General features: G+C 41.5%; 1 protein-coding gene across 4 annotated transcripts in view; it reads left to right on the top strand.

Moving 5' to 3' along the window:
* ell2 (elongation factor for RNA polymerase II 2) overlaps positions 1–26582 on the top strand; it is a 214071-nt gene that overhangs the window by 51664 nt on the left and 135825 nt on the right. For all 4 annotated transcript variants that reach the window (XR_010974870.1, XM_068029729.1, XM_068029730.1 and 1 more), the window contains exons 3-4: positions 8022–8143; positions 10220–10383. Coding sequence is in view for 3 of the 4 variants with exons in the window: in XM_068029729.1 (XP_067885830.1) it covers positions 8022–8143; positions 10220–10383 (286 nt within the window). In the remaining variant the exon portion in view is untranslated. The remainder of the gene's footprint in view (positions 1–8021; positions 8144–10219; positions 10384–26582) is intronic.

The raw sequence follows: 26582 nt of genomic DNA, 5'->3' as shown, positions 1-26582 counted from the left end.
AAGGTAGGACGTGTACAAGCGGGACGGGGTTACACTCAGGCAGGACCGGAACCGATGTCCTCGCAGGGGCATTTGCTAGTGGTGTTGGGGAGGATTTAAACTAGAATGGCAGGGGGATGAGAACCTGAACGGGGAGACTGAGGAGGAGGAAACCAGGATAGAAACGAAAGACAGGAAACAAAAAGGCAAAAGTGGAAGGCATAGAAATCAAGGGCAAGAAACAAATAGGGCCATAGTGTGAAATAATAAGATGACAAAGGATGTCAAAAAGGACTAGCCTAAAGGCATTGTGTCTCAATGCGTGGAGTATTCGCAATAAGATAGGCAAATTAACCACACAAATAGATGTAAATGGATGTGATATAGTTGCGATTATGGGGACATGGCTGCAGGGTGACCAAGGATGGGAACTGAACGTCCAGGGGTAGTCAATATTTCGGAAGGACAGGCAAAAAGGGAAAGGAGGTGGAGTAGTGTTAGTAAAAGAGTAAATCAATACTATAGTGAGGAGGGATAATAGCTCAGAGAATCCTGATGTGGAATCTGTATGGGTGGAGCTAAGAAACATCAAGGGGCAGAAAACGTTGGGGGTTGTATATCGACCCCCAAACAGCAGTGGTGATGTAGAGGATGGCTTTAAACAGGAAATTAGAGACGCATGCAATAAGGGTGCAACTGTAATTATGGGTGAATTTAACCTACATATAGATTGGGCAAACCAAATTAACAATAATACTGTAGAGGAGGAGTTCCTGGAGTGTGTACGCGATGGGTTTTTTGGACCAATACATTGAGGAACCAACTAGAGAACAGGCCATTCTACACTGGGTATTGTGTAATGAGAAAGGATTAGTTAAAAATGTTGTTGTGCAGGGTCCCTTGGGGAAGAGCGACCATAACATGATAATTCTTCAAGCTGGAGAGTGAGAGTTGATTCCGAGACTATGGGTCCTGAACCTAAATAAAGGAAACTATGAAGGTATGAGGCACAAGTTGGCTATGATAGATTCGGGAATGTTACTTAAAAGGGTTGACAGTGGATAGGCAATGGCGAGCATTTAAAGAGCGCACGGATGAATTACAACAATTGTTCATTCCTGTCTGGCGCAAAAATAAAACGGGAAGGGTGGCTCAACCGTGGCTTACAAAAGAAATTAGGGATAGTATTAGATTCAAGGAGGAGAAATATAAAATGGCCAGAACAAGCAGCAAACCTGGGAATTTGGAACAGTTTACAATTCAGCAAAGGAGGACAAAGGGATTGATTAAGAAGGGGAAAATAGTATGAGAGTGAACTTGCAGAGAACATAAAAACTGACTGTAAAAGCTTCTATAGATATGTGAAGAGAAGATTAGTGAAGACAAATGTGGGTCCCCTACAGTCAGAACCGGGGGAATTTATAATGGAGAACAAAGAAATGGCAAACCAATTAAATACATACTTTGGTTCTGTCTTCACAAAGGAGCACACAAATTGCCTGCCAGAAATGTTGGGGAACATAGGGTCTAATGAGAAGGAGGAACTGTATAAAAGCAGTATTAGTAGGGAAATGGTGTTAGGGAAATTGACGGGATTGAAGGCTGATAAATCCCCAGGGCCTGATGATCTACGTCCCAGACTACTTAAGGAAGTGGCCCTAGAAATAGTGGATGCATTGGAGGTCATTTTTCAAAATTCTACAGACTCTGGAACAGTTCCAACGGATTGGAGGGTAGCTAATGTAACCCCACTATTTAAAAAAGGAGGTAGAGAGAAAACGGGGAATTATAGACCAGTTAGCATAACCTCAGTAGTGGGGGAAATGCTGGAGTCCATTATAAAGCAGAGCACTTGGAAAACAATGACAGGATTGCACAAAATCAACATGGATTTACGAAAGGGAAATCATGCTCGACAAAACTACTGGAATTTTTTGAAGATGTAACTAGTAGAATAGATGAGGGAGAACCAGTGTATGTGGTGTATTTGGACTTTCAGAAGGCTTTTGATAAGGTCCCACACAAGAGATTAGTGTGCAAAATTAAAGCACATGAGATTGGGGGTAAGGTACTGACATGGATAGAGAACTGGTTGGCAGACAGTAAACAAAGAGTAGGAATAAACGGGTCTTTTTCTGAGTAGTAGGCAGTGACGAGTGGGGTACCGCAGGGATCAGTGCTAGGACCTCAGCTATTCACAATATATATTAATGATCTAGATGAGGGAATTAAATGTAATATATCAAAGCTGGGTGGGAGTGTGAGCTGTAAGGAGGATGCAGAGAAGCTCCAGTGTGATTTGGACAGGCTGAATGAGTGGGCAAATACATGGCAGATGCAGTATAATGTGGATAAACATGAGGTTATCCACTTTGGTGGCAAAAACAGGCAGATTATTATCTGAACGGCAATGGATTGTGGAAGAGGGAGGTGCAGCGAGACCTGGGTATCCTTGTGCACCAGTCGCTGACTAAGCATGCAGGTGCAGCAGGCAGTTAAGGCAAATGGTATGTTGGCCTTCATCGCGAGAGGATTCGAGTACAGGAGCAAGGATGTCTTGCTGCACTTATACAAGGCCTTGGTGAGACCACATCTGGAGTATTGTGTGCAGTTTTGGTCTCCCTATCTGAGGAAGGATGATCTTGAGGGAGTGCAGCGAAGGTTCACCAGACTGATTCCTGGGATGGCGGGACTGACATATGAAGAGATTGGGTCGATTAGGCTTGTATTCGCTAGAGTTTAGAAGAATGAGAGGGGATCTCATAGAAACCTACAAAATTCTAACAGGACTGGATATATGCAGGAAAGATGTTCCCGATGGCGGGGGAGTCCAGGACCAGGGGTCACAGTCTAAGGATAAGGGGTAAGCCATTTAGGATTGAGATGAGGAGAAATTTCTTCACCCAGAGTGTGGTGAACCTGTGGAATTCTCTACCGCAGAAAGCAGTTGAGGCCAAATCATTAAATATATTCAAAAAAGAGTTAGATATAGTTCTTGGGGCTAAAGGGATCAAAGGATAAGGGGAGAAAGCGGGAACTGGTTACTGAGTTTGGATGATCAGCCATGATCGTATTGAATGGCGGAGCAGGCTCGAAAGGCCGAATGACCTACTCCTCCTGTGTTTCCATTTCAGGTTGATGACCTGGTGGTAAAACTGGAAAAAGTTAGTTCTGTAACATGTTTTAAGCAATTACAGAAGCAGGGAAAGGGGGAGTGGGGGAAAGACCAAAAGGTAAGCACTAATGTCGTGGAAGGCATGACAAAAAGGATGATGGTGCAAAGCAAAAGGAAACATTAATGGGACAAGTAAAGGAACGAAGGATGTGTAAATGGGAAAAGTAGAGACATCAACAGTTGATGTCCAAAAGAAATGGGGGCTGAGGTCATAATTTGAATTTGTTGAACTCAATGTTGAGTCTGGAAGGCTGTTAGGGTGCTACGTGGAAATGTGAGGTGCTGTTACTTGAGCTTGCATTGAGCCACATTGGATCAATGTAGGAGGGCGAGGACGAAGAGATTGGAGTGGGAGTGAGAATTAAAATGACAGGTGACTGGAAACTCGGCCATACTTATGGACTGAATAAAGGTGTACTGCAAGGCGGTCACCCAATTGGTGTTTGGTGTCCCCAGTGTAGAAGAGTGAGCAGCGAATACAGTATACTTAATTGAAAGACATACAAGTGTATAGCTGTTTCACTTGGAAGGATTGTTTGGGGCCTTTAACGGTGGGATGGGAGGAGGTAAAAGGTCAGGTGTTGGATCTCCTGCGCTTGAACGGGAAGCGATGGGGGTTGTAGTCGTTTATGGCAGAGAAGGAGGCTATCCGGCCCATCAAGTCCGTGCCAGCTTTCCACGGTGCAATCTAGTCAGTCCCACTTCCCTACCTGATCCCTGTCGCCCTGCAAGTTTATTTCCTTCAAGTGGCCATCCAATTTCCTTTTGAAATCATTGTCTCTGCTTTCACCAACCTCGTTGGCAACGAATTCCATTCCGCTGCGTAAAAAAACGTTCTTGTCACATTTCCCCCAGCATCTCTTGCCCAAAACCTTCAGTCTGTGTCCCCTAGTCCTAGTTAATGGGAACAGTTTTTCCCTTGTCTAACTTATCTATGCCTGCCATAATCTTGAACACCTCTGTTAAATCTCCCCTTAATCATCTTTGCTCTAAGGAGAACAACCCCAGCTTTTCCAACCTAACCTTGTAACTAAAATCCCCCATCCATGGAACCATTCTGGTAAATCTCCTCTGCACCCTCTCCAGGATCACCACCTAAAGTGTGGTGACCAGAACTGGATGCAATATCGCCAGTTGGGGCTTAACCAGAACTTCATAAAATTTCAGCATAACCTCGCTGCTTTTTTGCTCACTGCCTCTGTTTATGAAGTCCAAGATGCCATATGCTTTGCTATCCATTTTCTCAATGTGTCCTGCCACCTTCAAACATTGATGCACATGCACCACCAGGTCCCTCTGTTCCTGCACACTCTTTAGAACTGTGCCATTAAGTATATATTATCTCTCCCTATTCCTTCTGCCAGCAATTGGCTCAGGGAGATGATGGTGTAGTGGTAATCCAGAGCCCAGGCTAATGCCATGGGGACACCGGTTCAAATCCCACCATGGCAGCTGATGGAATTTAAATTTAATTAAAAAAAAAAAATCTGTAATAGGAAGCTAGTCTCAGTAATGGTGCTGTGAAACTATCATCGATTGTCATTTAAAAACCCATCTGGTTCACTAATGTCCTTTCGGGAAGGAAATCTGACATCCTTACCTGGTCTGGACTACATGTGACTCCAGACCCACAGCACTGCAATCAGGCAGAGTCAGCATGGTTTTGTGAAAGGGAGATCATGTTTAACCAATTTATTGGAGTTCTTCGAGGGAGTTATATGTGCTGTGGATGAAGGGGAACTGATGGATGTATTGTACTTAAATTTCCAGAAGGCCTTTTCATAAGGTGCCAAATCAAAGGACGTTGTGAAAAAAAAAAAGCTCATGGTGTAGGGGTAACATTGGCATCCATAGAAGATTGGCTAGCTAACAGGAAACAAAGATGGCATAAATGTGTCATTTTCTGGTTGGCAAGATGTAACAAGTGGTGTGCCACAGGGATCTGTGCTGGGGCCTCAATTTTTTACAATTGATATAAATGACTTAGCTGAAGGGACCGAAGGTATGGTTGCTAAATTTGCTGATATGAAGATAGATAGGAAAGTATTTTGTGAAGAGGACATGAGGCTACAAAGAGATATAGATAAGTTAAGTGAGTGGGCAAAGACCTGGAAAATGGAGTATAATGTGGGAAAATGTGAAATTGTCCATTTTGGCAGGAAGAACAAAAAAGAAGCATTATCTAAATGGTGAGACATTGCAGAGCTCTGAGATGCAGAGGGATCAGGGTGTCCTTGTGCATGAATCACAAAAGGTTAGTATGCAAGTACAGCAAGTAATTGGGAAAGCTAATAGAATGTTATAATTTATTGCAAAGGGAATTGAATACACAAGTAGGGAGGTTATGATTCAGCTATACACTGCATTGGTGAGACCACATCTGGAGTACTGTGTAAAGTATTGGTCTCCTTATTTAAGGAAGGATGTAAATGTTTTGGGAGCAGTTCAGAGAAGGTTGACTAGACTAATACCTGGAATGGGCAGGCTGACTTATGAGGAAAGATTGGACGGGCTAGGCCTTTATCCGCTGGAATTTAGAAGAGTAAGAGGTGACTTGATTAAAAGATTTAAAATCCTGAGGAGTCTTGACAGGGTGGATGTGGAAAGGATGTTGCCCCTTGTGGGAGAATCTAGAACTAGGGGTCACTGTTTTAAATGGGTGACCCCTTATTGTTAGACAGTGATGAGAAATATTTTCTGAGGGTTGTGCGTCTTTGGAATTCTCTTCCTCACAAGGCAATGGAAGCAGAGTCTTTGAATATTTTTAAGGCAGAGGTAGATAGATTCTTGATGAGCAACGGGGTGGAATGTAATCGGGGGTAGGCGGGCATGTGGAGTGATCAATTCAGCCTTGAACTTATTGAATGGCAGAGCAGACTCGAGGGGCTGAGTGGCCCACTCCTCCTAATTTGCGTCTTCATATGTATGTTCGTACGTAATGTGGTTGACTCTTAACTGCCTTCTGAAATGGCCTCGCAAGCCACTCCATTTCAAGGGCAATTAGGGATGGGCAGCAAATGCTTTCCTTGCCAGCGATGCCCGCATCTCATGAAAGAATAAATTAAAAAGTTTGCTCTATATGGTCACCTGCAGTCAGTAGAAGTCTTGGCTTCTAAGATGTCAAACATTTTGGCAGCTATCATAACATCACACACTATATCGAAACCCTCCGATGTGACATTCCCAGTTCTAGTACTAGGTTAGTGAGCAGATTTTCTTGTCAATGTTGGGTAAACCTGCAGGGGCCAAAATTCCTAATTTTGCCTTGTCTTGTATAAAGATCTATTATGATTAGAGTAGCTCTTTGGCTTTGCTGCAGGTTGTCTTGATGTTTTCGGACTCTGATAGGTCATTTGACCAAATTGCTCTGTACCATGCTAGAACATCAATTAATTCACAAGCAGCAATTCTCTTTGACCTTGCCCCAAAAATTATCTAACAAAACCTAGCTAAACTGATGTGCACATAAAATTGCTTCTTATCTATGTGGTAGGGCTATCAAACGGCTCAGATTTTACAACTGTAAGATGGTGAAACTGCCCATGTTTGCTGTCATTACATTATGAAACTAACACAAGCTTCTGGAGTCTGCACATGCAGAGTTAACCATGAACTTATTGAATGGTGGAGCTAGTGATTCCCTGTTCGTTCACAGGTTTGCTGTTGAAGTCCTTACTGATGGAGGTCTTAGAAGTCACTTGAGTTGATGTGAGCTTAGTTTTTATGCTCTACTCTTGCTGTAAAAACCACTGACAAAATTGAGCCTCGTTGAATGAGGTGTAACTGGGTTTTTGGTGGTATAAGAAGTCAGGATTACTGTTGAATCTCTCTGGGGCGGTGGGGAGCGAGGAGGGGGACAGATCTGGGACCATTCAGATTTTGCAGATCCAAATTGAATATTTTAAGTGAGATGGGGATAACCAAAAGCTATTGCACAAGGACAGAAAGTAACCAGAAGAGCTGATAGTTTTGGCCGGAATCTCAATGGGGAGGAAATGATGCTTCCGTTCTACTGAGCCTTGGTTAGACCCTATCAGGCATTTTAGCTCAGCAAAGATATTAAGTGTGGAGAGTATACCGTGCAGATTCACCAGAATGATTTTGGGGCTGAAAGGATTAAAGTTCATGGGCAGGTTGCATAATGTTGGCTTGGTTACCTTTTGAGTTTAGAATTTTGTGTTGATCTATCAATGTTTTTAAAAAGCTAAGAATTTGATGGGTCAGAAATAGAAATTATTTCCCCTGCTGGGGAAATCCTGAAGATTAAAATTGGAGCTAGGCCATTCGAGTGAAATCAAGATCCCCTTTTTCAAACAAAGGGTAGTGAAAATCTGGAAAACTCCCTCAAAAAGCTGTGGATGCTGGCTTGATTGAAACTTTCACGACTATGCTTGATGAATTTCTGTTGGGGTAAGGGACATGGAACAAAAGTGGGTAAATGGAGTTGCGATACAGGTCAGCCACGTTCTAATAGAATGGTGGAACAGGTTAAATGTCTATGGTTCTACAGGGAAAACAAAACGTCTCATTTCGCTTGGCTAACCATATCAAAAGCTTCAGCATAATCAATGCAGAAAATAAATGCTTCCTTGTGGACACTGATGTTTCTGTGACCTGTATTCCGCTTTGCACTTTCTCCTGAAATGGAAATTCCATTGCCAGGAAGCTGCATATGACAACTCAATAGAAGAACATTAAACAGATCGTGAGAAAATGTTGCTAGATATACTTATTTTTTAAGTTGCATTGGTTTCTAAACACTGCTGAAAAAGTATGTTTGATTTATCCAAGGAAAACCTACTTCAGATCTGATTTTTGTGGTTTTAAAAAAAAAAAATTGCTAGCTTTCATTTTCCTTTCTCCATAGTTAATAAAGATTCCAAGAACAGATGCCCACAAAGAAGCACGTAACTTTGACTTTTATGTATCTAATGTTGGAAAAGATAATCCTCAGGGAAGCTTTGACTGTGTCCAGCAGTATATTTCCAGGTACTGTAAACCAGCTTTTATTTCTTAGTTCAGTGGATGACTCAAGTGAGAAGACTCATTTAGAGACTTATGCTACATACACTGTATCCCATTTCATGTATATTCAAGCTAACTTGATCAAAGAATGCCCAAGCCAACCTGTTTGATCTAAATGTTAGATTATTGTTTGTTGGCATTCTGGTTGATTTTATGTAAGCAGTCAAGTGGGGATTAGTTTGACAGTATTTTTATTCTAAAGGAATGGTGTGGTAGGTTGTTGAAATTTGTAGAAAGTGGTGAATTTGGTAGATCTTTAAAATCATTGTCAATGATTGCAACAAAAAAAATGGGAGTGAAGTATTATAGGCTAAAATCGTATTCCATGATTTCAAGAAACTGAGAATTCTGATTACTTGGACCATTTCAAGAACCTCATCTTGCTGATGCAATCTCATTTTATGATTTCAAATGCAGATATTCCTATAATTCTGCTAGAAAAAAATGGGTATAAGTAAGAGAAGCCAAGAACACTCTCTCTCTCGCTTCCCCCCCCACCATTTCTCCTAGTTTGGTAAAACATTTGTGAAAAAATTGGCAAGTGCTGGCACTTTAAATGATGCTTTAAACTAGAAACTAAAATAGTAATGGTCTGGAAGACAAGGTTGGCACAATAGGTTAGTACACATGTTTCACCTCTGGCGTCTAGCTTGAAATTGAGCCCAGACTGATGGGATGATTGGCTGGTATCTCTGCTGACTGTAAGGGTTTCATACAAAATGAATTTGGTGGTTTCAACCCACTTTGCAGCACATGTAGGTCCACAGCATAAACTGTTCAAAATTTGTAACCAATTGGAGTTGAACTAACAACGCATCTTACTACAAGTATGGCCACCATGGAAAATAGACAGTGGAAGAATTATCCTAATACAGTATTGGATGATCTTGGGGTAAAATTCCACCTATTTCCATTTCTGTAACATTGTCCAACTTCAAATCCCTCCATGACCAACCCCTCCCTATCTCTGTAATCTCCTCTACCCCTACAACTCTCAGATATGTGCTCCTCCAATTCTGGCCTCTTGGGCACCCCCAATTTTAATTGCTTCATCATTGGCGGTCGTGCCTTCTGCTGTCCAGGCCCTAAGCTCTAGAATTCCCTCCTTAAACCTTGCTGCCTCTCAATCCTTCTGCTTTTGAACCCCTCTTTTTCTCCTTTGATGCTCCCTGAAGCCTACTGCTTTGATCCAACTTTTGGCCATCTGCCCTAATATCGCCTTGTGGCCCAATTTCAAATTTCACATGATAACACTCATGAGAAGCTCCTTGGCCAAGTTGTTTTTGTTTGTGGTGGGGAGGAGGAGGGGGGTATGGCTGTGGTGGAGGATATGATTTTGGCAGAAAGGGAATATTGTTTCACGTGGTTCTCAAGTGGGGAAAATAGTCCATTGCTCAGCACTGACATCCCTCAATGTGATGGTCACAAAAGAGGATTGAAAGGCTTCGAGGGATTTTTCCATTTGCTAGTGTTAACAAAAAATCATCAGCATGAATGACAAACTATAAAGTTCTCACATTTTATACCCATATTGACTTTGTTAGTAACATTAGTAAATAGAGGACAATATATCCTAACAGACTGATGTAACTGTACTGACCTCCAACTAATGTTATTGATCCATTTGGAGGAGGAAGAGGAATTGAAGATGATCACAATTGATGGATAAACTGAAACTCCAAAATTAATAGTCTTTAAACTCCTATTTTCTGAAATCACAATGTTCTGCCCCTCTCCCTAAATGGATTGTTGCAGCTGAAAGCATGCTGCTAGTGTTGCTGTCGAATTCTTAGATAACCTGTTTCTGAATGCACAATAACCTTGAGTAAGTAATTATAACCTTTAGGAAATTGAATAAAAGGCATATATACTGGTCATTTGTACCTTTTTAAAATATGCCATACATATCCAGTTTTAATAAATTTTTGTTCAAATACAGCTCAAGTTTGTTGATGTCATGAAGGTGATGGAACTTTGAAGTTAACTTCAGCTTCTGAATTTAACATTCTCCTTTTTTCTCTCTTTTTTTCCTCTCTCTAGCAATGGAGTTGCAGAACTTGACTGCTTTGGAAGCATACAGGATAAAATTATAATATGTGCAACGAATGATTCTTACCAGCTAACACGAGAACGCATGACTCAAGCAGAGGAGGAAACCCGTAGTCGAAGTACCAAAGTCATTAAACCTGGTGGACGATTTGTAGGTGAGGGCCCTTTTTTTTTGTTACTTAAATGTAGAATTCAGTAAAATATGTGAACTCAAACTATCAATAATGCCATGTTAGTCTAATGGAAATGGCAGAGAAAAAGGATAAGCATATGTCTGCATTTTCTTCAAAATCATGGCTTGCAACTTTATTTCTGGCTGTTATGCTTTCCAAGAGCCAAGGAAGCTCCAAACTGGCTAGAAAACATGGCTGTCGCAGCATCTGAGTGTTACAGCAGCATCTGTCCAAAAAATCTCTCTTACATTGCTATGATCCAAGATCTCTGTTATATGTGACCATCAAAGTCAATGTTAATTGGTGACAGTGTTATACAGTAAATGTATCGTAAAGTGCTCAGGTTGACCAGATGTGTACTGCTATTTAACTACTTTTTTACTTGGCAATTTCCTTCAAAACCTACTTTGAACAAACATTTGGTCACCTGTTTGAATGTCTCGTGGCTCAGTGTCAAATGTTTTCTCCTTTGAAGCGCCTTTACTACGGCAAATGTATTATATAAATGCAAGCTATTATTGTGTAGGTCAAAGAAGCAAAACCTACTTGCAATATTTTGCTCTGTTTACGCTGCTGATTTATTCTGGTTTCTGTCTGGGAACATAGCCTTATGATATATTACATATTGTGAGGGACCCAGGGAATTTGATGTTGAGCTGGTCACTGTATTGCTGTCCACATTATGATCCTATTTAGGGTCAGAATAGAAACACCACCATAGCACTAAACTGGTTCAGAACATTAGTGGAGTAATACGGAAAGCTGTTCTGATGGAAAAAGTATATTTTTTAGAAACATAGAAAATAGGAGCAGGAGTAGGCCTTTCGGCACTTTGGGCCTACTCTGCCATTCAAAAAAGATCATGGCTGATTGTCCAATTCGATACCCTGTTTCTGCTTTCTCCCCATATCCCTTGATCCCTTTGGCATTAAGAAATATATCTATCTCCTTCTTGAATATATTTAATGACTTGGCCTCCACTGCCTTCTGCGGTAGGGAATTCCACAGGTTCACCACCCTCTGAGTGAAGAAATTTCTCCTCATCTCTGTTCTAAATGGCATACCCCATATCCTGAGACTGTGACCCCTGGTTCTGGACTCCCCAGCCATCAGGAACATCCTCCGTGCATCTAGTCTGTCTAGTCCTGTTAGAATTTTATATGTTTCTATGAGATCCCCTCTCATTCTTCTGAACTCTAGTGAATATAGGCCTAGTCGACCCAATCTCTCCTCATATGTCAAACTTGCCATCCCAGGAATCAGCCTAGCAAATCATCTTTGCACTCCCTCCATGGCAGGAACATCCTTCCTCAGATAAGGAGACCGAAACTGCACACAATACTCCAGATGTGGTCTCACCAAGGTCCTGTATAACTGCAGTAAGACATCCTTGCTCCTGTACTCAAATCCTCTTGCAATGAAGGTCAACAGACCATTTGTCTTCCTAACTGCTTGCTGCACCTGAATGCTTGCTTTCAGCGATTGGTATACAAGGACACCCAGGTCTCGTTGCACCTCCCCCTTTCCTAATCTATCACCATTCAGATAATCTGCCTTTCTGTTTTTACAACCAAAGTGGATAACTTCACATTTATCCACATTACACTGCACCAGCCATGCATTTGCCCACTCACCCAACTTGTCCAAATCACATTGGAGCCTCTTTGCATCCCCCTCACAGCTCAGTCTCCCCCAGCTTTGTGTCACCTGCAAACTTGGAAATGTTACATTTAGTTCCCTCATCCAAGTCATTAATATATATTGTGAATAGCTGGGGCCCAAGCACTGATTGCTGTGTTACCCCACTAGTCACTGCCTGCCACTCCAGGGATGTGGGGAGGGGGTGGGGGTGAAGAACAGTTTATTCCTACTCTCGGTTTCCTGTCAGTCAACCAATTCTCAATCCATGCCAGTATATTACCCCCAATCCCATGTGCTTTCATTTTGCACACTAATCTCTTATGTGGGACCTTAACAAAAGCCTTCTGAAAATCCAAATACACCACATCCACTGGTTCTCCCTTATCTATTCTGCTAGTTGCATCCTCAAAACACTCCAGTAGATTTGTTAAGCATGATTTCCCTTTCATAAACCCATGCTGACTTTGCCCAATCCCATTTATGCTTTCCAGGTGTTCTGCTATCACATCCTTTATAATAGACTCTAGCATTTTCCCCACTACTGATGTAAGGCTGGCTGGTCTGTAATTCCCTGTTTTTTTTTCTCCCTCCCTTTTTAAATAGCGGGATTACATTTTCCACCCTCCAATCTGTAGGAATTGCTCCAGAGTCTCTAGAATTTTGGAAGATGACCACCAATGCATCCACTATTTCCAGGGCCACTTACTTTAGTACTTCTGGGATGTAGATTATCAGTCCCTGGGGATTTGTCAGCCTTTAACCCCATTAATTTCCCTAGCACTTTTTTTTTTTACTAATACTGATTTCCTTCAGTTCCTCCCTCTCATTAGACCCTTGGTTGCCTAACATTTCTGGGAGGTTATTTGTGTCTTCCTTTGTGAAGACACAACCAAAGTATGTGTTTTATTGATCTGCCATTTCTTTGTTGCCCATTATAATTTCCTCCGTTTCTGACTGTAAGGAACCTACATTTGTCTTCACTCATCTTTTTCTCTTCACATATTAATAGAAGCTTTCACAGTCAGTTTTTTATGTTCCCCACAAGTTTGCTCTCATACTCTATTTCCCCCCACTTAATCAATCTCTTTGTCCTCCTTTGCTGAATTCCAAACTGCTCCCAATCCTCAGACTTGCTGCTTTTTCTGGCAATTTTATATGCCTTCTCTTTGGCTCTAATACCATCCCTAATTTATTTTGTAAGCCACGGTTGAGCCACCTTTCCAGTTTTATTTTGTGCCAGACAGGAATGAATAATTGTTGTAGTTCATGCATGCGTTCTTTAAATATTATCCATTGCCTATCCACTATTAGCCCTTTTAGTAAAGTTCCCCAATCTACCATAGCTAACTCGCGCCTCATTACTTTGTAGTTTCCTTTATTTAGATTCAGGACCCTCCAGCTTAATGAAGAATTCTATCATGCTATGTTTGCTCCTCCGCAAGGGACCCCCGCACAACTAGATTGTTAATTAATACTTTCTCATTGCACAATGCTATTAGTACATGTAGTACATTTATGTTTCCTATTGTAGCCGACAGGAGATCCTGCTAGATTTAATTTATGCTGCATTGCACTAAAAATTCCTTCAGCTGTATCAGTTTAAAATTAGTGTGACAGCTTACGAACATACAAATTGGGAGCTGGAGTAGGCCACTCTGCCCCTCGAGCCTGCTCTGCCATTCAGTACGATCATGGCTAATCCGATTGTAACCTCAACTTCCCACCAACTCGGATAACCTTTCAACCCCTTGCTTATCAAGAATCTGTCTATCTCTACTTGAAAAATATTTGAACACTGCTTCCGCTGCCTTTAGCAGAAGAGAGTTCCAAAGACACACGACCTTCAGAGAAAAAAATTTGCCTCATCACTCTCTTAAATGGGGGACCCCTTATTGTTAAACAGTGACCCCCTAGTTCTAGATTCTCCCACAAGGGGAAACATTCTTTCCACATCTACCCTGTCAAGACCCCTGAGGATCTTGTGTTTCAATCAAGTTGCCTCTTACTCTTCTAATCTCCAGTGGATACAAGCCTAGCCTGTGCAACCTTTCCTCATAAGACAACCTGCCCATTCCAGGTATTCGTCTAGTAAACCTTCTCTGAACTGCTTCCAACACATTTACATCCTTCCTTAAATAAGGAGACCAATGCTGTACACGGTACTCCAGATGTGGTCTCACCAATGCCCTGGCTCACTGAAGCATTACCTCCCTACTTTTGTACTCTATTCCCTTCGCAATAAACAATATAATTCTTTAACTTTTCTGATTACTTGCTGTACATGCATACTAACCTTTTGTGATTCATGCACAAGGATACCCAGATCCCTCTGCATCTCAGAGCTCTGCGATTTCTCACCATTTAGATAATTTTTTTATTATTCCTGCCAGAATGGACAATTTAACATTTTCCATTTTCCAAATCTTTGCGCCCTCACTTAACCTATTTTATACCCCTTTGTAGCCCCCTTACGTTCTCTTCACAATTTACTTTTCTACCTATCTTTGTGTCATCAGCAAATTTAGCAACCATACCTTCGGTCCCTTCATCCAAGTCATTTTTATAAATTGTAAAAGTTGAAGCACTGTGCTGATCCCTGTGGAACACCACTCATTGCATCTTGCCAACCAGAAAATGACCCTTCTATACCTACTCTTTTTCCTGTTAGGTAGCCAATCTTCTATCCATGCCAATATGTTGCCCCCAACACCATGAGCTTTATACTCCGCAATAACCTTTTGATGTGGCATCTTATCAAATGCCTTCTGGAAATTTAAGTACATACATCCCCTTTATCCACAGCACATGTTACTACTCTAAAGAATTCCAATAAATTGGTTAAATATTATTTCCCTTTCGCAAAACCATGTTGACTCTTCTTGATTACCTTGAATTTTTCTAAATGCCCTGCTACAACGTCTTTAGCTTCTAACATTTTCCCTAAGCCAGATGTTAAGCGAACAGGGCTGCAGTTTCCTCCTTTCTGTCTCCCTCTCTTTTTGAATAAAGGAGTTACATTCACTATTTTCCAATCTAACGGAACCTTCCCTGAATCTAGGGAATTTTGGAAAATTAAAACCAACGCATCAACTATCTCACTAGCCACTTCTTTTAACATCCTAGGATGAAGTCCATCAGGACCTGGGGACTGATCAGCCTACAGCTCGAACAATTTGCTCAGTACTACTACCCTAGTGATTGTAATTTTCTTGAGTTCCTCCCTTTCACTTCCTGATTTACAGCTATTTCTGCAATGTTACTTGTATTCTGTATAGTGAAGACCAGTACAAAATGCCTGTTCAATTCATCTGCCATCTCCTTATTTTTCCTTATTAATTCTGCAGACTCACTTTCTATAGAACCAACTTTGCTAACTCTTTTTTTAAACATCTGTAGGAACTCTTACTATCTGTTTTTATATTTCTAGCTAGTTCTCTTGTACTCCAATTTTTCCCTCCTTATGAATCTTTTAGTCAATCTTTGCTTTTTTTTATATTCGGTCCAATCTTCTGACCTGTCACCCATCTTTGCGCAATTTTATACTTTTTCTTCGTTTGATACTATCATTAACTTTTTTAATTAACCACGGATGGTGGGTCCTTCCCTTGGAATTTTTCTTATTGGAATGTATCTATTCTGTGTATTCTGAAATATCCTTTTAAATATCTGCCGCAGCATCTCTATTGACCTATCCCTTAGCCTAATCTGCCAGTTCACTTTTTTGCTAGCTCTGCTTTCATGCCCTCATAATTGCCCTTGTTTAAGTTTAAAATATTAGTCTTGGACCCATTCTTCTCTCCCTCAAACTGCATGCAAAATTCAGTAATATGATTGCTACCTTGGTGTGCTTTACTGAGGTCATATTGCAAAGGCCAGTGGCAGGCTGGAAGATTGGGAATCTTTTAAAAATCAACAAAGGGTTACTTTAAAAAAAAAGTAATAAAAAGAGCAAAGGTAAATTATGAAAGAAAACTAGCACAAAATATCAAAACTGAAAGCAAAAGCTTCTATAAGTATATAAAAGGGAAGAGAGTAGCTAAAGTGAATGTTGGTCCCTTGGAGGATGAGACTGGGGAAGTTAATAGAGGGGAACACAAATGGTGGAGACACTAAATCAGTATTTTGCCTCAGTTTTCACGGTGGAGGACATTAGTACCATCCCAATAGTAACAGGTAATGCAGAGGTTATGAGACTGCATGGGGTCTGGAATCAATGTTGAGTACTGCCAGGGTCCCTTCCTCCTGACTGTAAACCACTGTGCTGCCACCTCTGGTGGGTCTGTCCTGGCGGTGGGACAGGACGTACCCAGGGACATTGGCTGCAAGGTGTAATTCGGAGTATGACTTGTCAGGCTGTTGCTTGATTAGTCAGTGGGACAGCGCTCTCAATTTTGGCACAAGTCTCCTTATGTTCGTGAGGAGGACTTTGCAGGATCCACTGGGTGTGTATTTTTCATATCCGGTGCGTTGGTCAGTGCAGGGTGGTCTGTCTGATTTTTGTTCTTTGAATTTTCTGTAGCAGTTTCATACAACTGAGGTGGCTTGCTAGACCATTTCATCGGGCAGTTAAGAGTCAAGTACATTGTTGAGTCGAGAGTTGCATGTCGGCCAGACCAGTTCAGGACAGCAGATTTCCTATCCTGAGGGACATTTAATGAAGCAGATGGGTTTTTACGACATTCCGGTAGTTTCATGATCATTATTACTGAGACATCTCTTCATCTCAGATATATTTATTAATTGAAATTAAATTTCCCTCAACTGCTGTGGCCAGATTAGAACTCATGTCTTCAGAGCAATAGTCCAGGCCTGTGGGTTATTCGTGTAGTAACATTACCACAATGCTTGAAGGAAGAAAGGCGGAGAATATTACTTTATGTAGCACCATATTGCACCACAACATGTTTCAAAACATGTTGCATACAATGAAAGTCTCTTGCTATATAGGTTAAAATCATTCTGCTCACCGTAAAGTTCCACAAGCAGCAGTGATATGAATTTTTGATGTTTGAGGGGTCCAGGATATTGGGGCAAGTCCCTGCTTTTTAAATCCCATCTCGCCGTGCAGCAGGCAGCTATGACTATATAGCACTCCCTCTCTGAGGTGTCGACCTAGATTCATTTGCTTCTGACTAAGCAGTTGTGCTGACTACAAGTTCATTAAGAAATAGATATCTAAGAAGTAATAGCATAATTAAATCTTTTGGAACAGATTAAAAATCTTAATGGATTACATTATTTTTAGCCAAATCTTTAGATGTCAGTTATTTCTATTTGGTTGAGTTCATCCCATTGCAAACTCATCTCATCAAGGTACACTCAATTAAGCTGAAACAGAGTAAATTTAAGAATTGATTCTGTAGTCAATGATTCTTCAGCTAAGCATTGCTGTGATTAATCCACATTAAAGCCTATGAAGCACCTTGGGTTATTTTGAGGGTATAAGTACTATATAAATGCAAATTCTCTTCTGTAAATCTGTGATTTGTTTGGGTCTTCATGTCTCAACCATTTCTCTACCACATTGCATGCTCTAGGTGGGGCTGTTCTCCCCGTCAGACACGCTCTGCTCTCATTCTCTCTTTACAGAGGGAAATACTGTAAAACACTGAATTTCTGCAGGAATATTCTTGTTTGCAAAAATTTTGGCAGAAGAGCCGAGAAACTCTTTTCTGTTGAATTTACAGCAGACAAGCAGGACAACCTGTGCAAAATAGGATGGGAATAGAGGGATATGGACCCCGGAAGTGCAGAAGCTTTTAGTTTAGGCAGGTATCAAGATCGGCGCAGGCTTGGAGGGCTGAATGGCCTGTTCCTGTGCTGTACTGTTCTTTGTTCTTTAGTGGGTATTGAATGAGCTTGTTGCAAAATGTATTCAGTCTAAGCACTAAAAATGTATTGGCAATGGCTGTTTAATTTTGTGAAAATTAATAAATTAAAGAAAATTTAATAAGTTGTCATAAAAAGCATTAATTAAGGGAGATGGAACAAACTTTACCCAAAAACATCAAAAAATGAAATCAAATTTTTATTCTATCAAAATGTATTGAAGTAGGAAATGTCAAAGTAGCCAAGGTGTATTATATAAATAACAGCAATACTGAATATGGCTGGCTTAACATTAATTGAATTGTAACAGTGGACATTTAATGAGTACAAAGAACAGTACAGCACAGGAACAGGCCATTCGGCCCTCCAAGCCTGTGCCGATCTTGATGCCTGCCGAAACTAACACCTTCTGCACTTCTGGGGCCCATATCCCTCTATTCCCTTCCTATTCATATATTTGTCAAGATGTCTCTTTGAGTAGGCTGCGAATAAACCATAAATTATGAAGATTCATCCATGTAAAAAAAAAATTAATTTGAAAACAAAAGGATGAGAACATAACATAAGAAATAGGAGCAACCATACAACCCCTCGAGCCTGCTCCACCAGTACGACCACGACTGATCATTCTCAAATCCACTTGCCTGCCTGCTCTGCTATCTCAGGTTTGAATAGACTCAATGATGGAACATCCACAACCCTCTGGGGTAGAGAATTTCAAGGATTCACAACCCTGTGAGTGAAGAAATTTCTCCTCAGCTCAGTCCTAAATGATCGTATCCTTATCCTGAGACTGCCCCTGTGTTCTAGATTCTCCATCCAGGAGAAATGACCTCTGTCTATCCTGTCAAGTCCCTTCAGAATCTTGTATGTTTCAATGACATCACCTCTAATTCGTCTGAACTCCAGAGAGTGTAGGCCCAATTTTACTCAACCCCTCTCATCCCAGGGACCAATCTAGTGAACCTTCGCTGTACTGTCTCCAACGCAAGTATATCCTTTCTTAGATATGGAGACCAAAACTATGCACAGTACTCCAGCTGTCGGCTGTGAAGACTTGCTTATTCGTGTACTCCAATCGTCTTGCAATAAAGGCCAACATATTTTAAAATTCCGTTTGGGGAATGTGGGTGTCACTGGCTATGCCAGTATTTATTGCCCATCCCTAATTGCCAGTTTGTCTTCCTAATTGCTTGCTGTACCTGCATGCTGATTTATGTTCCTTGTATGAGTACACCCAAGTATCTGAGCATCAACATTTACAATTACAACATTGACCATCTTTAAAAAAATATTCTGCTTTTCTATTCATTACCAAAGTGAATAACTTCCCCATATTATATTCCACCTGCCACCTTGTTGCCCACTCACTTAACCTGTCTACATCTCCTTGCAGCCTCCATGTCCTCACAGCTTACTTTCACACCAAGTTTTGTATCGTCAGCAAAATTGGATGTATTGCTATTGGTCTCTTTGTCTAAGTCATCAATGTAGATTGTAAATAGCAGAGACCCAGCACTGATCTTGTTACATTTCATTAGTTATTGCCTGCCAACTTGAAAGTGCCCTGTTCACCCCTACTGTCTGCTTCCTGTCCATTAACCAATGCTTCATCCATGCTAATTATAATACCCTGAACTCCATAAACCCTTAACTTGCATACTAATCTTTTGTTGGCACCTTATCGAATGCCTTTTGGAAATCCAAATATAATGCATCTACTGACTTCCCTTTATCTACCCTACGAGTTACCACCTCAAAAAACCTCAATAGATTTGTCAAACATGATTTTCCTTCTGTAAAACCATTTTGACTCTGATCATACTTAGTTTTCTAAGTACATTAAGATTCCAGCATTTTCCAGATAACTGGCCTGTGGTTCCATCTTTTAATCTAATATTGTCCTTAACTTCCCTAATAAGCCACAGATGGATCTTTCTCGCTGAGTTTTTGTTTTTTAATGGAACGTGATTTTGAATAGTTTCTTTAGATATTGCCCATTGTTTATTGACCACACAATGCACAGTGGCAGCAGTGTATAGCATCTACAAGATGCACTGCAGCAACGTACCACAGCACCTTCCAAACCTGCGACCGCTACCACCTAGAAGGACAAGGGCAGCAGATGCTTGGGAACACCACCACCTGCAAGTTCCCCTCCAAGCCACACACCATCCTGACTTGGAACTATATCGCCGTTCCTTCACTAGTGCTGGGTCAAAATCCCTTCCTAATAGCACTGTGGGTGTACCTATCCCACATGGACTGCAGTGGCTCAAGAAAGCAGCTCACCTCCACCTTCTCGGGGGCAATTGGGGATGGGCAATAAATGCTGGCCTCGCCAGTGACGCCCACATCCCATGAATGAACTAAAAAAAAAACCTTTTGTGTCTGTTTAGTCAGCTCTCCCCTCATACCTATGAAATTGGCTTCATTTAATTTTTAGGTTCTTGTTTTGGATGGTAGGGGCTGCCAAGCAGAAGCCAACAACATCAGCGCAGGACTGTATTTTGAGAGGCTTTTTTGCTTGAGAACCAGTGAGGAACGCAGCAGCAGGCCTGAGACCTGATTTGTGTCCCAAGGATGGGTGGGGGTTAGGAGTGGTACTTGTAGCCTTGAGTCTTGACTTTTTGGCAGCATTTCAGCCCAAATTCAAGATGTGGAGTGCAGTAGTGGACCCAAGGTCCGCTGCTTTCTGCCATTTTGGTGGCAGCAGACCCTTGTGGTGGGGTGAGGAGCACGGCACAGTTGTAACAAAGTATCTTTGGGCACAGAAATTTGACTGTCCTTAGAAAATTTCCTTTCTCAAAGGCAGAGATGAATTTCTGATCATCAGACACTACTCCTGTAGGCATACCAGTAGATTAAGAAAAGATCAGCTTTCTTGACAATTCAGTATTGACTGGTTTTACCATATCTGCTGTAAACTAAACATTTGTGCAATTTGTGGCTGGCTTAGAAGCAAATAAGCTTAAAAAGTAGCTATAAGATTAAAGTTGGTAGATACATTTCTGTATGGGCATTACAGCAATAAAGTAGAATTAAATAAATTTCAGGTGATTGGTAAAAGAACCAAAGGTGATATGGGGAAAAGCTTTATTACTCAGCGAGTAGTTATCATCTGGAATGCACTGCTTGAAAGGGTGGTGAAGGAAGATTCTATTGTGGCTTTCAAAAGGGAAGCTGATAGGCACCTGAAGGGAGAAAACATTGTTAGGGCTATGGGGAAAAAAATTGTTGGAGTTCAGGGAAAGGGCAGGGGAGTGGGACCAGCTAAACTGCTCTTGCAGAGAGCCATTATGGGCTTGAAAGGTCTTCTGAGCTGTAACCATTCTATGATTCTATATCTCAATGTGGCTATTTGAGATCTCAATCCTGTTCTGACAGTAAGAGCCAAGTAAAGATTAGATATGAAAGTACCAATTCTAGTTACATTCTAAATTTGAGTATTGCTGAAAATAGCGACATTTTGTCGAAAGCTTTTTGTCTTGCACTCATCAGGACAAATCGCAAGAATGCCAATGTAAGGGAGAAGCAACAAATTTATACTTTGAGGAGGGAGTGCTAATTGGTTGGCAAGTGGACTCCGGTAGAGGTGTTGCAATGAAGAATGCAACAGTTTATCGTGACTGACCGTTAACTGCCAAGCTTTGCTTGAAATTTAAACCAGGCAGCTTGACTCTGGTCAAGGCATTGCCCTGAGGAATGAATCAGCAAATGGCTGTGACTTATTTTGTTTAGCTAAAACGGACACAATGTGTATACATGTTCATTCTGTCTGCAAAGAACAGGGCTCTGTGCATTAATATATGTAGCTTTTAGTATGTGCAAATGCACCACACTGCGAGCCTGACTGGCCATCTTAAATTGGTTGTCAGCATAATTCTTAGCACACTGGACAACATTTGCTAATTAATCCTCAATCGTGAATCACATGCAATGTTGGACACTTCTGAGTTTTGCAAGCATGGGCTGGTTGGATACAATCTGTGCCTTGTTGCGAACAGCAGAAGGGACATGTTTGATTCAATCCGCCAGATTTTGGGACATAACGGCCTATCTGCCTAGCATCCCATACGTGTACTGATGAGTGCAAGACGAAAAGCTTCGACAAAATGTCTCTATTTTCAGAAATACTCAAGTTCTGTACATTAAAATTAAAGTTGCATATCTTATTAGTAGGGTCCTAGCAAACTCAGTCATATTTTACAAATTTCATGGTTACAGCATTTTAAGAATCATGAATTACATGATTTCACATATTTAAATCATAAATTTCACAGCGTTGCAATAAACCATGAAAATGATCTATTAACAAGAAAAGGTTTCTGGTTTCAAATGGCATTTATTGTATCAAAAATTACTGTAAAAAGTTGACTATGAACAGGTTGCATTCTTTACTTACTGAAGTCAGTGGTGGAAATGTGAGCGTTCTGTCACTTTCTTCATTCCCTGTCTCTGCTCTGAACACCTGTTAGTGTTTAGGCACATTTCTCTCTGCATTTAGAGTTTGTTGGAGTTGTTAGACAGCGCTGTGCTAGCCTTGCAAATTTGGGGGTTCTGCATTCAACAGAATTCCAAAACTGCAACATAGGCAAAGTGCAATCTGCTTTTGCAATGCTTTTATTAGCAGGAATCTCTAGCCTACTGTTCTTGTCAAAGCCAGGAATCGCACAAGCAAGTTCAAATCCACCATCAACAATTACATTTGTGCAGGGTCAAAGATACGCACAGCTTTCAGGAATGCTGCAGAAGATTGTTGAAATTTCTGAGCTGCTTTTTCTTCACAGCTTGACTCTTCCTTGTAGTGGTAATACTGTTTGAGTTTCTTTACCATGCAAGAAAACACCTGTTGAGCACAGGCATTTAGTTCGATGTCATCAGACTGCTGTTCGTTTGACTGTTTCAGCCGAGAACAGTGCATGCATTACTTTATTGAAAGCTTTGTGGATTGTGACATGTCGAGATTCAGTCCAAGTAATTAAATCCATCAGTTATGTAGCATTCTTGGCAACAAACTTGAATCTCCTCTTTAAGCTGAGCATCGTTTAGAAGAGTTGCAATGTCTGTTAAACCTGTGTTTTTGCTGTCCGTGTGAAATCTTCTGAGACAAATTCGAAGTAGTATTTTAGGTGAGCTGCATGATGCTGTAATGCCCAAAACCAAGAATTCCAATGTTTAATAACTGGCTCTGGCAAAAGCCTTCAGTAGATGGTCCTGTCGTAGTTCATTTGCACTTGGCAAGTAACCACCATTTTGCACATTATGTTGAATGAATATCTTCGGCTTTGGGTGATCGAGTTTTTCCAGTGGTATGTTGGCGCTTGCAAAAGCAATTGCAGGTTCCATTGTAACCAACTGACAATTTTCTGAGCTCTGTCGCCTTCTGAAAAAGGGATAAAATTGTTGTTCGTTTTTTGTCTTTGTTTTCCAGCAGCACAGTGTAGGATTCCCTTTCTGCTGCAATGGCTTTCGGACTCTGGCGCTGAACCATTGCCGTCTGTGATCCAATGACAATTTAATATTGACTAGTTTTAACATGTTTGTTGTAAACTAAACATTTGCGTCATTTATGATTGGCTTGGAGGCAAATAAGCTAAAAGGTAGCCACAAGATTAAAGTTGGTAGATGCATTTCTGTATGGGCATTGCAGCGATAACATAGAATTAAATAAATTTCAGGTGTTTGATAAAAGAACCAAAGGTGATATGGGGAAAAGCTGTTTTTTTTTCACTCAGCGAGTAATGTGATCCAACAAAACATTGTAGCTTGTACAAAACCATATACCACCATCGGCATTCAGAATTTGGCTTCCAAATTCTTTCACTGAATGTGCTGAGTTTGAGGGTAAATCAACATCTGACATGTGGGAGTCTTTCAAACGTCAGCTGATTAGAATCCAGGACCAGCATGTTCCTGTGAGGAAGAAAGACAAGTTTGGCAAGTTTCTGGAAGCTTGGATAACATGGGATATTGTGAGCCTAGTCAAAAAGAAAAAGGAAGCATTTTAGATTTATATTATATTTATAGATACAGCACTGAAACAGGCCCTTCGGCCCACTGAGTCTGTGCTGACCAACAACCACCCATTTATCCTAATCCTACATTAATCCCAAATTCTCTACCACATCCCCACCATTATCCTACCACTTACCTACACTAGGGGCAATTTACAATGGCCAATTTACCTATCAACCTGCAAGTCTTTTGGAGGTGGGAAGTACCCAGAACTGAACCTGGGTCGCTGGAGCTGTGAGGCTGCGGTGCTAACCACTGTGCCGCCCATGTAAGGGCTGGAAGGCTAGGAACAGATGAAGCACTTGAGGAATATAAAGACAGTAGGAAGGAACTTAAGCAAGGAGTCAGGAGGGCTAAAAGGGGTCATGAAAAGTCATTGGCAAACAGGATTAAGGAAAATCCCAAGGCTTTTTGTACGTATATAAAGAGCAAGAGGGTAACCAGGGAAAGGGTTGGCCCACTCAAGGACAGAGATGGGAATCTATGTGTGGAGCCAGAGGAAATGGGCGAGGTGCTAAATGAGTACTTTGCATCAGTATTCACCAAAGAGAAGGACTTGGTGGATGATGAGCCTAGTGAAGGGAGTGCAGATAGTCTCAGTCATCTCATTATCAAAAAGGAGGTGGTGTTGGGTGTCTTGCAAAGCATTAAGGTAGATAAGTCCCCAGGGCCTGATGGGATCTACCCCAGAATACTGAAGGAGGCAAGGGAGGAAATTGCTGGGGCCTTGACAGAAATCTTTGCATCCTCATTGGCTACAGGTGAGGTCCCAGAGGACTGGAGAATAGCCAATGTTGTTCCTTAGTTTAAGAAGGGTGGCAAGGATAATCCAGGAAATTATAGGCTGGTGAGCCTTATGTCAGTGGTAGGGAAACTATTAGAGAGGATTATTCGGGACAGGATTTACTCTCATTTGGAAACAAATGAACTTATTAGAGCGAGACAGCATGGTTTTGTGAAGGGGAGGTCGTGTCTTACTAATTTGATTGAGTTTTTTGAAGACGTGACGAAGATGACTGATGAAGGAAGGGCAGTGGATGTTATCTATATGGACTTTAGGAAAGCCTTTGACAAGGTCCCGCATGGCAGACTGGTACAAAAGGTGAAGTCACACTGGATCAGAGGTGAGCTGGCAAGATGGATACAGAACTGGCTCTGTCATAGACAGAGGGTATCAGTGGATGGGTGTTTTTCTGAATGGAGGGATGTGACTAGTGGTGTTCTGCAGGGATCAGTGCTGGGACCTTTGCTGTTTGTAGTATATATAAATGATTTGGAGGAAAATGTAGCTGGTCTGATTCGTGAGTTTGCGGACGACGCAAAGGTTGATGGAGTTGCGGATAATGAGGATTGTCAGAGGATACAGCAGGATATACATCGGTTGGAGACTTGGGCGGAGAAATGGCAGATGGAGTTTAATCTGGACAAATGTGAGGTAATGCATTTTGGAAGGTCTAATGCAGGTGGGAGGTATACAGTAAGTGGCAGAACCCTTAGGAGTATTGGGTGATTGTTGGTGGGCCGAAGGGCCTGTTTCAGTGCTGTATCTCTAAATAATAAATTGACAGGCAGAGAGATCTGGGCGTACAGGTCCACAGGTCACAAAGTGGCAACGCAGGTGGATAAGGTAGTCAAGAAGGCACACGGCATGCTTGCCTTCATCGGTTGGGGCATAGAGTATAAAAATTGGCAAGTCATGTTGCAGCTGTACAGAACCTTAGTTAGGCCACACTTAGAATATTGCGTGCAATTCTGGTCACCACACTACCAGAAGGATGTGGAGGCTTTGGAGAGGGTACAGAGGTGGTTTACCAGGATGTTGCCTGGCCTGGAGGGCATTAGCTATGAGGAGAGGTTGGAAAAACTCGGATTGTTTTCACTGGAACGACGGAGGTGGAGGGGCTACATGATAGAGGTTTACAAAGTTATGAGCGGCATGGACAGAGTGGATAGTCAGAAGCTTTTTCCCAGGGTGGAAGAGTCAGTTAATAGGGGACATAGGTTTAAGGTGCGAGGGGCGAAGTTTAGAGGGGATGTGCGAGGCAAGTTCTTTACACAGAGGGTGGTGAGTGCCTGGAACTTGCTGCCAGGGGAGGTGGTGGAAGCAGATACGATAGCGACGTTTAAGAGACATCTTGACAAATACATGAATAGGAAGGGAATAGAGGGATATGGGCCCTGGAAGTGCAGAAGGTGTTAGTTTAGGCAGGCATCAAGATCGGCGCAGGCTTGGAGGGCCGGTTTGCCTGTTCCTGTGCTGTACTGTTCTTCTTTGTTCAGTAATGGTTGTGGTCATTTTTGATTTGCTCATTCTGGCATTCTCTTGTCTGCCAACAATTGAGACTGCTATTCTCAAAACTGTTCCTGAAGTCCTCCCTCATCTTCTCCCAATCAGCGAGTTGAGCCTTGTCGATCAGTAAAACGCACAAAGTTGGCAAAATGGCTGATTTTCTGGAGGACCCAAGATTTCACAGTCCATGACTTATTTTTCACAGCTGTGAATTTGGTAGGGCCCTACCTATCAGTAAACGAGTATTGATTGTTTTTCTCTGCATTAAAGTTCGCATGAACATTTGGAACCAAATAATTAGGTAAATAATGGTTGAGGCAATTAAATCAGTTTCTGGAAGTATTGATAAATTGGGTAGGTAGGAAAATCTGAGAAAGGAATTGACATATTACACAATGGTCTT

Source organism: Heterodontus francisci, chromosome 4 (assembly GCF_036365525.1).
Source record: "Heterodontus francisci isolate sHetFra1 chromosome 4, sHetFra1.hap1, whole genome shotgun sequence".
Lineage (NCBI taxonomy): Eukaryota > Metazoa > Chordata > Chondrichthyes > Heterodontiformes > Heterodontidae > Heterodontus > Heterodontus francisci.
Note: the sequence above shows the minus strand (reverse complement) of the source record. Positions and strands in the feature narration are given on the sequence as shown.